The following is a 12,403-nucleotide window of genomic DNA, read 5'->3' as shown; positions in this document are numbered from 1 at the left end:
ACATCCTAGACGAGGCTTGACCTGGGCAGGTACCATTCTGAGGTTTCTTTTTGAGGTGGACATTTGATTGTAAAATTCTGATAACATCTTTTTCCTCTGTGGACAGGCTTCAGACAGGGACAAGCAAACAGGGGACAAAAAGCCTTCAACACCTCCATCGCCCCAGCCGGCTGCTGAGAACTCATACCTCTACTCCACGGAGATCACACTGTGGACCGTGGTGGCCGCCATCCAGGCCTTGGAGAAGAAGGTGGATTCCTGTCTGACCCGCTTGCTGACTCTGGAGGGGCGGACGGGGACAGCCGAGAAGAAGCTGGCCGACTGTGAGAAGACAGCCGTGGAGTTCGGGAACCAGCTGGAGGGCAAGTGGGCCGTGCTGGGGACCCTGCTGCAGGAGTACGGGCTGCTGCAGAGGCGGCTGGAGAACATGGAGAACCTGCTGAGGAACAGGAACTTCTGGGTCCTGCGGCTGCCCCCGGGCAGCAAGGGGGAGGTCCCCAAGGTAAGCCTGGGCACCTGGGGTGGGACAGCCGGAGGGGCCGTGCCTGTCAGTGTGGGTGAGTATGCATGACACTTGTGGTTCCAGGTGCCCGTGACCTTTGATGACGTGGCCGTGTATTTTTCCGAGCTGGAGTGGGGCAAGCTGGACGAGTGGCAGAAGGAGCTCTATAAGCACGTGATGAGGGGCAACTACGAGACGCTGGTCTCCCTGGGTAAGGCCGCGGAGTAGGGATCTGGGCCTCTGCAGTCTGTATCCCTGCTTTGGCTTCTGTTCCACTAGTGTCTCTGCATCTCTGGGCAACTGGGTGGCAGGTGTCCAGTCCCGACCCAGCTCTCTCCATTCTGTACACAGATTATGCCATCTCCAAACCAGACATCCTCACCCGCTTGGAGAGGGGAGAGGAGCCTTGTCCTGAAGGTCTGTGGGGCCAGGAGGAGGAAAAAGAGAGGGAGGCAGCGTGTCCAAGGAGTCTGGGCGCTGGTAAGTGGGGGCAAGATGGGGACTGGCTGGGGCAAACGGAACCATGTTCCCAATCTCCTGGGCTTCCCAGACGTGCTGTGAGGCCAGGAAGGGAGCACAGGCCCATAAGCCAAAGCAGGGCACGCTCTGTCCCAGGCCGACCAGCCGGGCAGCGGCAGGGCTCCTGCCGTAGAGCCAGCCAGTGTCTGCATCTGTGCGAGGGACAGCGTATCCCCCTCACATGGTGGTTATGAGGACCAAGTGCGATGGCTGTGTAAAGCTGAGCATTTATAGTAAGTGAGGACTTATTACTAACAGTCATGCTAGTAGCAGCCGCATTGTCGCCACCGCCTCCTACTTCCCCCTCTACCTCTGTCCCCCCAGCTGTCACCTGCAGCTGTAAGGTACATAACGTACTGTCTTCCCTTTGTGGAAATGAACTCTCTTGGGGGAGGGGCCTGGGGCCAACGTCGTCCCCACAGCTGGTGTATATAGACAGTGGTTCCAAAGTTGACTGCATATCAGAATCTTCTGGGGAGTTTTAATAAAATTTTGAAAAGTTAACGGAAGTAGAGAGAACAGCACAGTGAACCTCCAAATGGTCATCACCCAGATTCAGTGACAATCAAGAGTTAGCCACATTTGCTTCATCCCATCTCTTCTTTTTCCTAAACCAAAATACCATTATCACACCCAACGGATTCACATGTGATACCTAGTACATGCTCTGTTTTCTCCAACTGCATCAAAATGTTTTCTTTATGTGTTTGGATCCTATTTGTAATAAACCAATCTGCGTATTGCATTTGGTTTACAAAAAGTGTGTAAAAAGCTCCCCCGCTACCCCCCAAAAAAACATACAGCTTTATTGAGATATAATGAACATACCATACAATTCATGGGTTAAAGTATATATTTTTACATAAATGGAATCATATAATACGTAGTCTTCTGTCTCTGGCTTATTCTACTTTGCATAATGTTTTCAAGGTTCATCCATGTGTATCGATACTTCATTTATTTATTTTTTTTTTCTTTTTGTGGTCAAATACACATAACACGAAATTTACCATCTTAACCATTTTAAGTGTACATTTCAGAGATATTAAATATATTCATAATGTTGTGCATCCATCTTCAGAACTGTCGTTATCTTGCAAAACTGAAACTCTGTCCCCATTAAATGATAACTCCTCATTCTGCCCCCTTCCCCAGCCCCTGGCAACCACAAGCCTACTTTCTGTCTCTATGATTTTGACTACTCTAAGTACCTCACATAAGTGGAATTAGAGCATTTGTCTTTTTTTGACTGGCTTGTTTCATTTAGTATGATGTCCTCCAGGTTCATCCATGTTGTAGCCTATGTAAGAACTTCCTTCCTCTTAAGGCTGAGTAATATTCCATTGACTGGATAGACCATATTTTGTTTATCCATTCATGTCAATAGACACGGGTTATTTCCATGTTTTAGCTATTGTGAATAATGCTGCTATGATCGTGGATATACAAATATCTCTTTGATACTCTGCCTTCTTTGGGTTATATAATGAAAAATGGAATTGCTGAATTATATGGTAATCCTATTTTTAGTTTTTTGAGGGACCACCGTACTGTTTTCCACAGTGACTGCACCATTTTAAATTCCCACCAACAGTGCACGGGTTTTCTCCACATTCCTCTCAACAATTATTTTCTGCTGGTGTTGTTTTTAATAGTAGCCATAATGATGAGTGTGAAGTATCTCATTGTAGTTTTGGTTAGTGATGTTGAGAATCTTTTCATGTCCTTATTGACCATTGTCATTAACTTATTGAAATTTTGTATATTTTCTTTGGAGAAATGTTTATTCAAGTCCTTTGCCCATTTTTTATTCAGGTTGTTTGGTTTTTTGTTGTTGTTGAGTTTTAGGGATTCTCTATATATTCTGTATGTAAATCCCTTATTAGATAGATGATTTACAATTATTTTCCCCCATTCTGTGCATTGCTTTTTAACTCTTTTGATAGTGCCTTTTGATGTACAAATTTAAATTTTTTTTATGAAGTCTTAATTGTTAATTTTTTTTTGCCTGTGCCTTGAGTGTCATATCCAAGAAACCATTGCCAAATTCAATATTGTGAAGCTTTTGTCCAGTGTTTCCTTCTGAGAGTTTTATATTTTAGGTCTTACATTTAGGTTTTGATCCATTTTGAGTTAATTTTTATATGATGTTAGATAAGGGACCATCTTCATTCTTTTGCATGTAGATATCAACTTTTCCCAGCACTATTTGTTGAAAAGACTGTCCTTTCCCCGTTGAGTGGTCTCAGTACCCTTCTCAAATATCATTTGACCAGATATGTGCGGGTTTATTTCTAGGTTCTCTATTATACTTATTTATTCTATTTATACCAGTACCTCACTGTTTTGATTACTGTAGCTTTGTAGTAAGTTTTGAAATCAGAAAGTTCTCCAACTTTGTTCTTTTTCAAGATTGTTTTGGATACTTGGGCTCCTTTAGGATTCCAAATGAATTTTAGGGTGGATTTTTTTTATTTCCGCAAAATCAATGCCATTGGGGTTTTGATAAGGATTGCATTAAATCTGTCGGTCACTGGGTAGTATTGACATCTTAATAATACGGAGGCTTCCAATCCATGCACACAGGACGTGTTTCCATTTGTTTCTGTCTTTACATTATTCCCCCTTATCCATTGTTTTGTTTTTCCCAATTTCAGTTACCCACAGTCAATCATGGTTTGAAAGTATTAAATAGAAAATTTCAGAAGTAATTCATAAGTTTTAAATTATGCACCATTCTGAGTAGCGTCATAAACTCTTGCGTGGTACTGCTCCGTCCTGCCCAGAACATCCCTTTGTCCAGGGATGCCTTTGGTCAGGATGCTATACATGCTTCCTGCCCAGTAACCACTTAGTAGCCGTCTCGGTTATCAGAATCAACTGTGAAGGCATCACAGTGTGTGTGTTCAAGTAACTCTTATTTTAGGTGATAATGGCTCCCAAAGCCATTCACATAACTTTTATTACAGTAAACTTTATCATAGGTAGGTATGTATAGGAAAAAAAACATTGACTGTAGAGGGTTTGGTACTCTCTGTGGTTTCAGGCATCCCCTGGGGGCCTTGGACATATTCCCTGGGGATAAGGGGGGATTAATATAATTTCTTTTCGTAATATTTTATAGTTTTCATTGTAAAAATGAAATAATCTCACCTCTTTGGTTAAATTATTCCTAAGTATTTCTTTCTTGTTTATATTATTGTAAATGGACTGTTTTTGTAAATTCCTTCTCAAATTGGTCATTGTTAGTGTGTGGAAATGCAACTGCTTTTTTTGTTTGTTTACTTTCACCCTCCAATTTGCTGAATTCATTTATTCTAACAGGTTTTTTGTGTGGAATTTTTAGGGTTTTCTACATACATGATCATATCTGTGAACAGATAATTTTACTTCTTTCCAACTTGGATGCCTTTTATTTCTTTTTCTTACCTAATTGCTCTGGCTAGAACTTCCAGCACTTTGTTGCATAAAAGTGGTAAAAGTGGACATCTTTGCCTTATTCCTAATCTTTGAGGAAAAACTTTTAGTTTTTCACGATTGAATGTGATGTTCTCTGTGGGTTTTTCATATGTGGCTTTTATTATATTGAGGTAGTTTCCTGCTATGACTACTTTGTTGGTTGGTTTTATCATGAAAAGGTGTTTAATTTTGTCAGATGCTTTTTTCTGCATTAATTGAGATGATCTTGGTTTTTTTTCCCCCATTCATTCTGTTAATATTCCATGATCTAGGTTTAGATGTTGAACCATCCTTGCATTCCAGGAATAAACTCCACTTGGTCATGGTGTTTAGTCCTTTTAGTATGCTGCTGATTTCGGTTTGCTAGTAGTTTGTTGAGGATTTTTGCATTCATGTTCATAAGGGATATTGGTCTATAGTTTTCTTGGAGTGTCTGGCTTTGGTAACAGTGTGGTTTTAATGGTACCTCTCTTATCATAAGTGTGGTTAAGTTGTTTATGGGCCATTTTAACTTTCTTTCCTGTGAAATATTTGTTCATCTCTTTTGCCCTAGGAAGCTTTTTTATATTATAAACTTCCTAGGCCCACCCAGATCTATTGATGAGAATCTTAGGGGTGCTCTGCAGGGGACCAGCCTGGTGGAGGACTTGGGATTCGGAGCCACTGTTGTAGCATTCTGAGCCAGGAATCCTGAAAAAGCCAGACCCTTGGCCCTCCTCTGTGACCCGTCTGGTACTATCGGATAAGTTCCCATGCTGTGCTGTTTCCTTCTCTCAGACATGAAGGCTTTAGCCTAGAATGTAGTCACTAGATGACCAGTGAAGTCCACTTAATTATCATGCCCTGTGTTTGACCTGATGGCCCAGGTCCAGTGACTGCACTTAGGCTTCTGGCCACCTGGGGACACTCTCTGTTGTCCTCTGGGTCACTGATTTGTGTTCCCACGATCTCTCTCCATATCCAGAGCACATTGTCAGACCAGTGAGCCCTGCCCAGAAGGAGCCAAAAGAAAAGGAAGCCCCTGAGCACCAGCAAGACTCAGGAGAAAGAGTACCTGCACCTGGAACTAGCGCAGGTGAGTGAGGCCTGCCAGGCAGCAGTGTGAATGGCATCCCAGCAACAGGACCAGACCAGCAGCACGAAGGAGTGGTGCTGAGGCTGGGTTCAGTGGGACAGGCTTCCTGGGAAGGGGCCACTGAGACAGGCCTTAGAGGAAGAGTAGATTTCAGTAGAAGAAAACAGGCTGAGCAAAGGTGTGGGTTCCTCAGGTGTGTTGGGGGCCGGGTCCACTGGTCCCACTGGAGTGAGGGGAAGGGCACACAAGAGTGGGTATTGGGCTTCTTACGATGGCTACAGTAATAGGGAGATATGTGTGGAGAGCCTGTGAGGAGCTCTGTGGCTTCAGTCACCCCTTCAAATGGCTCCGTCTGCTTCTGCTTAAAGGCAACGCCTGCCTATCCTTTCACCGAAGAGAGTATAATGCCGAGGGCATTATCCTAGCATTTGGCAGGTGATCCAGAGCCTTGTTTCCTGTCTCCAGACTGTTCCCCTATGCCTCCTCCTCCTGCTGGCCTGACTTTTCAGTCTCTGGGTCTTTCTCTGCAGTTATTACTGTGCATATCCCCCACTGCATATGGGCTTCCTGAGGTTGGAGGTGACACCCCCTCTGTTCTTTCGTGTCCCTCCTTCCCAGCCAGTGTGTAAGGAGAGAGAGGACCCTCTTACTGTCCCTGCTCTGTTGCAGACCTGGCACTGTGTCCCCAGGGGCCTCTCCAAACCCTCTGTCCTTTTAAGGCCTATCAGGGTGACATTCAGACGCCGAGGGACCTGTCGTTGGCACTGGCCCACGTGGGAATTGGGGGCGTGGCCTTTACAGCTCTCCTGTCACCTCTGAAATAGAGGCTGTGGAGTGGGCACCTACAGTCCCCTGGACAGAGCTGGGGCCCCCCTCTTCCTGGCAGGCACTAGAGTATATCCAGGGCCTGCTAGGGGATGGCTGTGTCACCATGCACATCCTGGTGTTGAGAAAGGCCCTCATAAGGTTCTCTTCTGCAGGGCCCCCAGCCAGCACCAGCGTTTTGTCCTCGGTTAAACAGGAGGAAGAATCTTCAGATGAGGAGTCACCAACCTCCCCTCCCAGGGACGTCCAGCCCAGCATGGGGCCAGGTGAGTGAAGGGAGTGGGCCCTGAGGCCACAGCAGAGCCTCAGAGAAGCTCGGGGCCCCTTAGGGAGTAGCCTGAGGGTTGGTATGATGGGACCTGGTGAGGGGTTCCCTCCTGAGGCGTCCCCGCCTTACCCCCAGGACCCAGACCCCCTGTGGCCCTGGTCTTCCCTCACTATGATCTGGCCTGGCTGGAAAGTCACTGTTCAGAAACAAGCTACATGCTGCCTGGTTTGTGATCTGGTGACAGGCCTCACGGCCACCCAGTGAAGTGGCCCAGTGTCTTATAGTTTGCATGTGATGGCCTGCAATTTAAATTTAGTTCCCTCTTAGAGTCTACATCTTCTATAAACTGGGCTAACACTCTGATGAGCAGGATAAAGAAAGCAGTTATTGCTCATCCTGGCCTTGGGGTAGGTTTTCTGTCCCAGTAGAAAGGGATGCAGCTCTCCACTGGTTCCATCTGGCACCTGCTTTGGTGGGAGGCAGAGGTGAGATTTGGGTCCATCGTGGGGTTGTGGCATGGTGGGGACCGAGCTGCAAATGGCTTCCAATGAAGGGATCTGGGGCCTTGGCCCTCACCAAGAAGGGGTCCCGAGACCTTCACTAATCCTTAGGTTCAGGAATACAGTGCAGCCCGTTAAATGCAATAATGTTTTACCCAAAGTTTAGACGATTTTTACAGATTTTTAATGCTTCAGTATCTGTAGGACGAAGTTAGTAACAGTGGACCATTTCTAACATAGAAATAAAGTTCTGTCTTGAGTTCTTTGTGAGGGTTACGGGTAAGCTGCAGGGAGCAGAGAACCCAAGGTCTTGCCCTGGAGGGTCACCAAGGAAGGGCTGTCCTCCCGGCTCCTGGCTTAAGTTCAAGCTTTAGCAAGAGCAGCAAGGACTCTGGTCCTAGACCTTGAAAGTTGCCGTAAAGGGCTGAAGATTTTCGTTTGAATATGCAGAGGGCAAGGTTCCTGGTCAGCCCTTGCTCAGACCTTGTGTTCTCGCAGCTCAGGCCACCAGCTGCTGGGGGAGGTCAGAGAAGAGAGTGGTGGGGGACTGGCTGCAGAGAAGACCAGAGGAGAACAGCAGTCGGAGAATCCGGAAGAAGGCACAGTGCTCTAAGCAGGGCCGGGTGGCCAGGACCTTTCTTCCCAGCGTTAGGGACCTGCTGCTGAGACCGCCCACCTCAGCCCCGCCTTTTCACTGCTCTGTCTGGGCGGCCTCTTTGCCTCAGTCCCGCCTCAAAGTCAAGTGTGACCCACACTGAGGCCCAGTGCCTCCTGTGTGCCACCTGAGAGCGCGGTGCAGGCAGTGGCGCGTGCTCAGTGTGGTTTGTTAAGGTGGATGAAGAGCTCTGAGTGGGACCGAGCCAGCCAGCGCATCTCAGTGTCCAGGGTCTCTGCCTCTTGTTGCTGCCCCTTCTTTTCCCACCTGTGTGTCGCCTGCTGGTCTGACCCCCGACCTCGCGGCTCCCTAACTCCCGGCTCTCATCTTTGTCCCCTCTCTCCTGATGTCCTTAGCTTGGCCTACAAGCGTAGGCGGCACAGCAGCAAACCCTGGATGGAAGCGGTGCCTGCTAGGCGGGACAGAGTGAGCAGGACGCAGGCCCGAGCTGCGGGCCGAGCCCTGGAGGAGAGGGTTGAGTGAAGGCGGAGGAGTGGGGCAAGGGGCCTGGGGGTGGCCGGGTTTGGCCCACTTGAAAACAGTGGCGATTCCGTTCCGTAGGTGGTGGGGGCGGCAGCGTGGTCATCAAGACAGAAGCACAGTCTGAGGACGAGGCGATGCCGGAGCAGCTTCTCCTGGGGCAGCCCCCCAGCCAGGCGGAGAGGAGACTCCCCAAGGGGCCCAAGAGCAGGCCTGGGGGTCCCCGCCGACTTCATGCCCAGGGAGTGCCAAGGGCGAGGACAGGGGACCCTCGGCCGGCTGGAACCGCGGGGGAGCCGCCCCGCGTCCTCCCTCGCCGGAAGGAGCGGGCTTTCCCCTGCCCCGACTGCGGGCAGAGCTTCCGCTTGAAGATTAACCTGACCATTCACCAGCGCACCCACGTGGAGGACGAGCCCCGGGAGGGCCGGAGCAGCTCGCCCCCCGCGTGGGGGGAGGCGCACTCCACGCTGGAGCCCGGGGAGGTGGTGGTGCCCGGCCCTGTCATCCGCTGGCTCCCCGAGGAGCCCGAGGGCCGCCGCTCCCTGGCGGGCCGCCCCTTCGTGGGGCGGAGGCCCGTGGCCACCAAGGTGTACCACTGCAGCGAGTGCCTGCGCTTCTTCCCGCAGCGGAAGAGCCTGCTGCTGCACCAGCGCCTGCACACGGGCAACAGCCAGGGCTGGCCCGCCTGTCCCTACTGCGGCAAGGCCTTCCGCCGGCCCTCCGACCTCTTCCGGCACCAGCGCATCCACACGGGCGAGCGGCCCTACCAGTGCGCGCAGTGCGGCCGGGCCTTCAACCGGAACCATCACCTGGCCATCCACATGCAGACCCACACCCGAGGCCAGGCCGCCTCCGCCTGCCCGGGCAGCCCGTCCAGACCCCGGCCCAGGCGCACCGAGGAGGGCTGAGCAGGCAGGGGCCGCAGGGGCCCCAGCAGGACCTTCTCCGCCTGTGGCCTTTCTCCTTGTGCCTGACGCTGGCTCCTCGCTCTGGGATGGCTTTGGAAAGATGTGTGAGGGATTTTTGTTTGTTTGTTTTTCATTCACATGGGAAGCAGCGGCCTTTTTGATGTCAGTGGACGATGAGGGTGACAGATGCCTCAATTTCTTTTCCTAAGTTTGTGCCTCTTTGCTGCCTTGTATACATTCCTGACTTATAAAGGACCCCTTAAGGATTAGGGGATGCCAAGCTTTTGGTGGGGGACTCAGGCGGGTACCATGGACTGGCAAGCCGACCAGAGACTGTGGGTCCTCCAGTAGGGGCCACGGAAATATTGGGATCCTGGGGTTTTTATTTTGTATACAGAGGCCTGGTGCCTGCTGCAACACGAGAAGCAGTGAGTGGACAGAGCGCCTGAAGGACAGGCACTGGAAATTTGAGTTTTCTACTTTGTTATTTTAAAGCTTTAATTTTTTTCTCCTTATGGAACTTTTCTAGTGCTTTTGTAAGTGTGTGTGGTTGCAAAGGGGACCAACAGCTCCTGAGGGTCAGGAATTATTCTGCCACCTGCTTGTGTGTGTGGGGACAGCAGAGGGGCCGTCCAGACCTGCCGGAGTGTTGATGCGGGTGCCTTGGCTGCTGCCCTGGAAACCAGGTTTCTTCCCAGGTGTGTGCCTTGGCCCAGTGTGACTCCCAGCATCCCTAGTCCTCCCGCCGTGGGTATTCACATCCATGATTGACTTTGTTGGCCTTCGGAGAAGGGAAACTGGAGCCCAGAGTGGATGACACGTCCCCCGAGGTCTCAGTGTTCACAGGGGTGCATGCTCCATGGACTGCACCCCGTCCGTCATGCCAGGGGGGTGCCTCAGGGAGCTCCTGGGTGCGGTGGCAGCTGCCTGGGGCCTGATTTGTCATGTTAAAGGAAGGGGCTGTCCCCATGAACTTGGAGCTCTGGCAGAGTTAGGCCAAGAAATCTGGGTAAATCTTTTAACCGCCTCCAGCCTCTTTCCTCGTTTGTCAAAGGGGGTATTGACCCCAGTGCTTCCTGCCTCGTCTTAGGGTTGTCAGGGCCATAATAGATTTAAGAGGCAACGGGACAAATGGGAAGCCTGGTTTTGGCCTTGTAAGTTCAGGGCCCCCTTTCTCTCCCATGTTGATTTCCAGCCCTTTTCCCCCCGTTAGAGTCCCTTTATTTTGTGAAGTGAGTGGAAGGTCCCGGGCACTGCAGAGTAAGGTAACTTCCCCATTGGGCTACATCCCCCAAGAGCCCTTTGTATTTCAGTAAAACAAATTCTTATCAAAGCGATGAGATTCAAACTGGAAGTTCAGGCAGTAGTGTCAGGCCTGGTGGGGGAGTTTTGACAACAGCTGGCTCTTGTGTCTCTTAAATCACACCCTTGGGTGCTGCCTATAGAACAGCCCTCAGTTGGACAGATTATGAAGCTGGAGTGATGGGTCCTTAGCCATTCTGATGGTCTTATTTGGCACTGTGCATCCAGGCGCCTGGGTCCCTGGCTCTGCCTCTTCCTTTTGCCCCTTCTGACCCTCACACCTCTCCCAAAGTCTTGAACAGAGTTCGGGGCAGATGGTAACATTGCCATCATCTCTGGGGCGTGAGTGTGTAAACAAGTCAGTGATAGCTCCGCCAAGCTCCCCTGGGCTTGGGAGTAGGAGGCGCCATGCTTCCCTGCTGTGGATTCTGCTTCTCTGCTCTGGCAGCCCCAACCCCCTCCAGGGGCCCCACAGGTCAGGGCTAGGCTGTCAGCAAGCGCTCAAACAGGATATGGTGCAAATGTAGCTTCTCAGAGCTGAACCTTCAGCTGCAAGAGCTGGTCTCCGGTGTTTCCTGGGGAGCCCTCAGGGCTGAGAGTTCCTAAACATGTTTGGCTAATGCTACATGCTCTGTGTCCATACAGGTACGAACGAGCCAAGCCACGAGTCATTGACCCCTTTTCTTCCAAGGTACTTTGGGATCACTTGATGAGCCCTCTGTCTTCAGGCAGGTAGAAGGTATTCTCAGTTCTCATTTTTAGGTGCCATGAAATGACATGCAGGGAGGTTCCCTGGCTTGCCCAGTCTCACGGGGACTGACTAGGGACTGGCCTGTGCTCCTGGCCATGCTGCCCATCACGCGGCACCAGAGGCAGCGCTTCCACACACACCTCTCACTTGCCAGCCTGTTTATTTCTGGTGATCTGGGGCCTCCCCTACTTACATTTGCACTCCTAGGGCTCACTGAGCTGTACTCTGCACATTGAGTTCTCAAGAAACCCCTGCTGAGCATGGGCATACATTTAAGGGTGCCCCAGGGCTAGAAATTGGGGTCCAGTCCTGGAATGTGAAGTTCTTGAGGCTGTGGAGAAAGAGCAGGTGTTGATGTGTGTGCGGGCGTGTGTAAGACATGACTAGATCTAGATGCTTGTAGCTACCCCACCCCCGTGCTACCCCAGCTTGCACACCTGAATTCCCCTACTGCTTTGAGCGGGTGAGCAGCTGGCTTTTTCTCCACTCTCGCTTCCTCGGGAGACTGAGGTCCAGAACAAAGTGCCTTAATTCCCCCTGCCTGGCCACGAAAGTCCCTCTTCCAGAAGAGTGTGCTGTGAGGCTGTGGGGTGATGGAGGATGCTGGCTTTAGGGGGGCACGTTCTTGTCCCAGACCTGTTCCTCTATCCAGTCAGAGACCTCTGCGCTCCTCAGAGCCCAAGTGTGTGAGGGAAGGAGGGCGCCAGGGTTCTGTTAGGCTGGGAAAGTCAATGACTGCCCACTGTAGGACAGATGGAACAGGAGTGACGGAATGGGAGCAGAGAGGGAGGAAGAGAAAACGGAAGGAGAAGGAAGGATGAGTCTGGCTATAGAAGCTGGTCCGTAGGTGTTTATAGGTGGATGAGTAAGTGGCTGATGACAGAGCTAGGATGTCGTAAGGCAGGCTGCTTGCTCCCGGAGCTGGCATCTAAGAGCAGAAACAGCAGTCAGACGCACAGTTCAAGAGTTGTAATGAAGGTTTAGAAGCAGACTTGGGGGTATAGCTCAGGGGTAGAGCATTTGACTGCAGATCAAGAGGTCCCCGGTTCAAATCCGGGTGCCCCCTTGCTAAAGTCACCTTTAGCTACAATATTAAGTAGTAAATGAGGAGGCAAATGATTACTCTTGTCACCCGCATTGGCCCCTGGCACCTCACTCC

The 12,403-nt window shown here is 50.5% G+C and overlaps 1 protein-coding gene and 1 non-coding gene across 2 annotated transcripts in view; both read left to right on the top strand.

The window, feature by feature from the left end:
* ZNF783 (zinc finger protein 783) overlaps positions 1 to 9,706 on the top strand; it is a 12,685-nt gene extending 2,979 nt beyond the window's left edge. The window contains exons 2-7 of the mRNA XM_019634651.1: positions 107 to 502; positions 587 to 713; positions 854 to 982; positions 5,445 to 5,555; positions 6,536 to 6,646; positions 8,365 to 9,706. Coding sequence (XP_019490196.1) covers positions 107 to 502; positions 587 to 713; positions 854 to 982; positions 5,445 to 5,555; positions 6,536 to 6,646; positions 8,365 to 9,191 — 1,701 coding nt within the window. The 3' untranslated portion in view covers positions 9,192 to 9,706. The remainder of the gene's footprint in view (positions 1 to 106; positions 503 to 586; positions 714 to 853; positions 983 to 5,444; positions 5,556 to 6,535; positions 6,647 to 8,364) is intronic.
* A 2,532-nt stretch (positions 9,707 to 12,238) lies between these two features.
* On the top strand, positions 12,239 to 12,310 carry TRNAC-GCA (transfer RNA cysteine (anticodon GCA)). The gene has a single exon. It is a non-coding gene; the product is annotated as a tRNA-Cys (tRNA).
* Positions 12,311 to 12,403: the final 93 nt, after the last annotated feature.

The sequence above is a fragment of the Hipposideros armiger genome, unplaced genomic scaffold, assembly GCF_001890085.2.
Source record: "Hipposideros armiger isolate ML-2016 unplaced genomic scaffold, ASM189008v1 scaffold_1790, whole genome shotgun sequence".
Taxonomy (NCBI): domain Eukaryota; kingdom Metazoa; phylum Chordata; class Mammalia; order Chiroptera; family Hipposideridae; genus Hipposideros; species Hipposideros armiger.
Note: the sequence above shows the minus strand (reverse complement) of the source record. Positions and strands in the feature narration are given on the sequence as shown.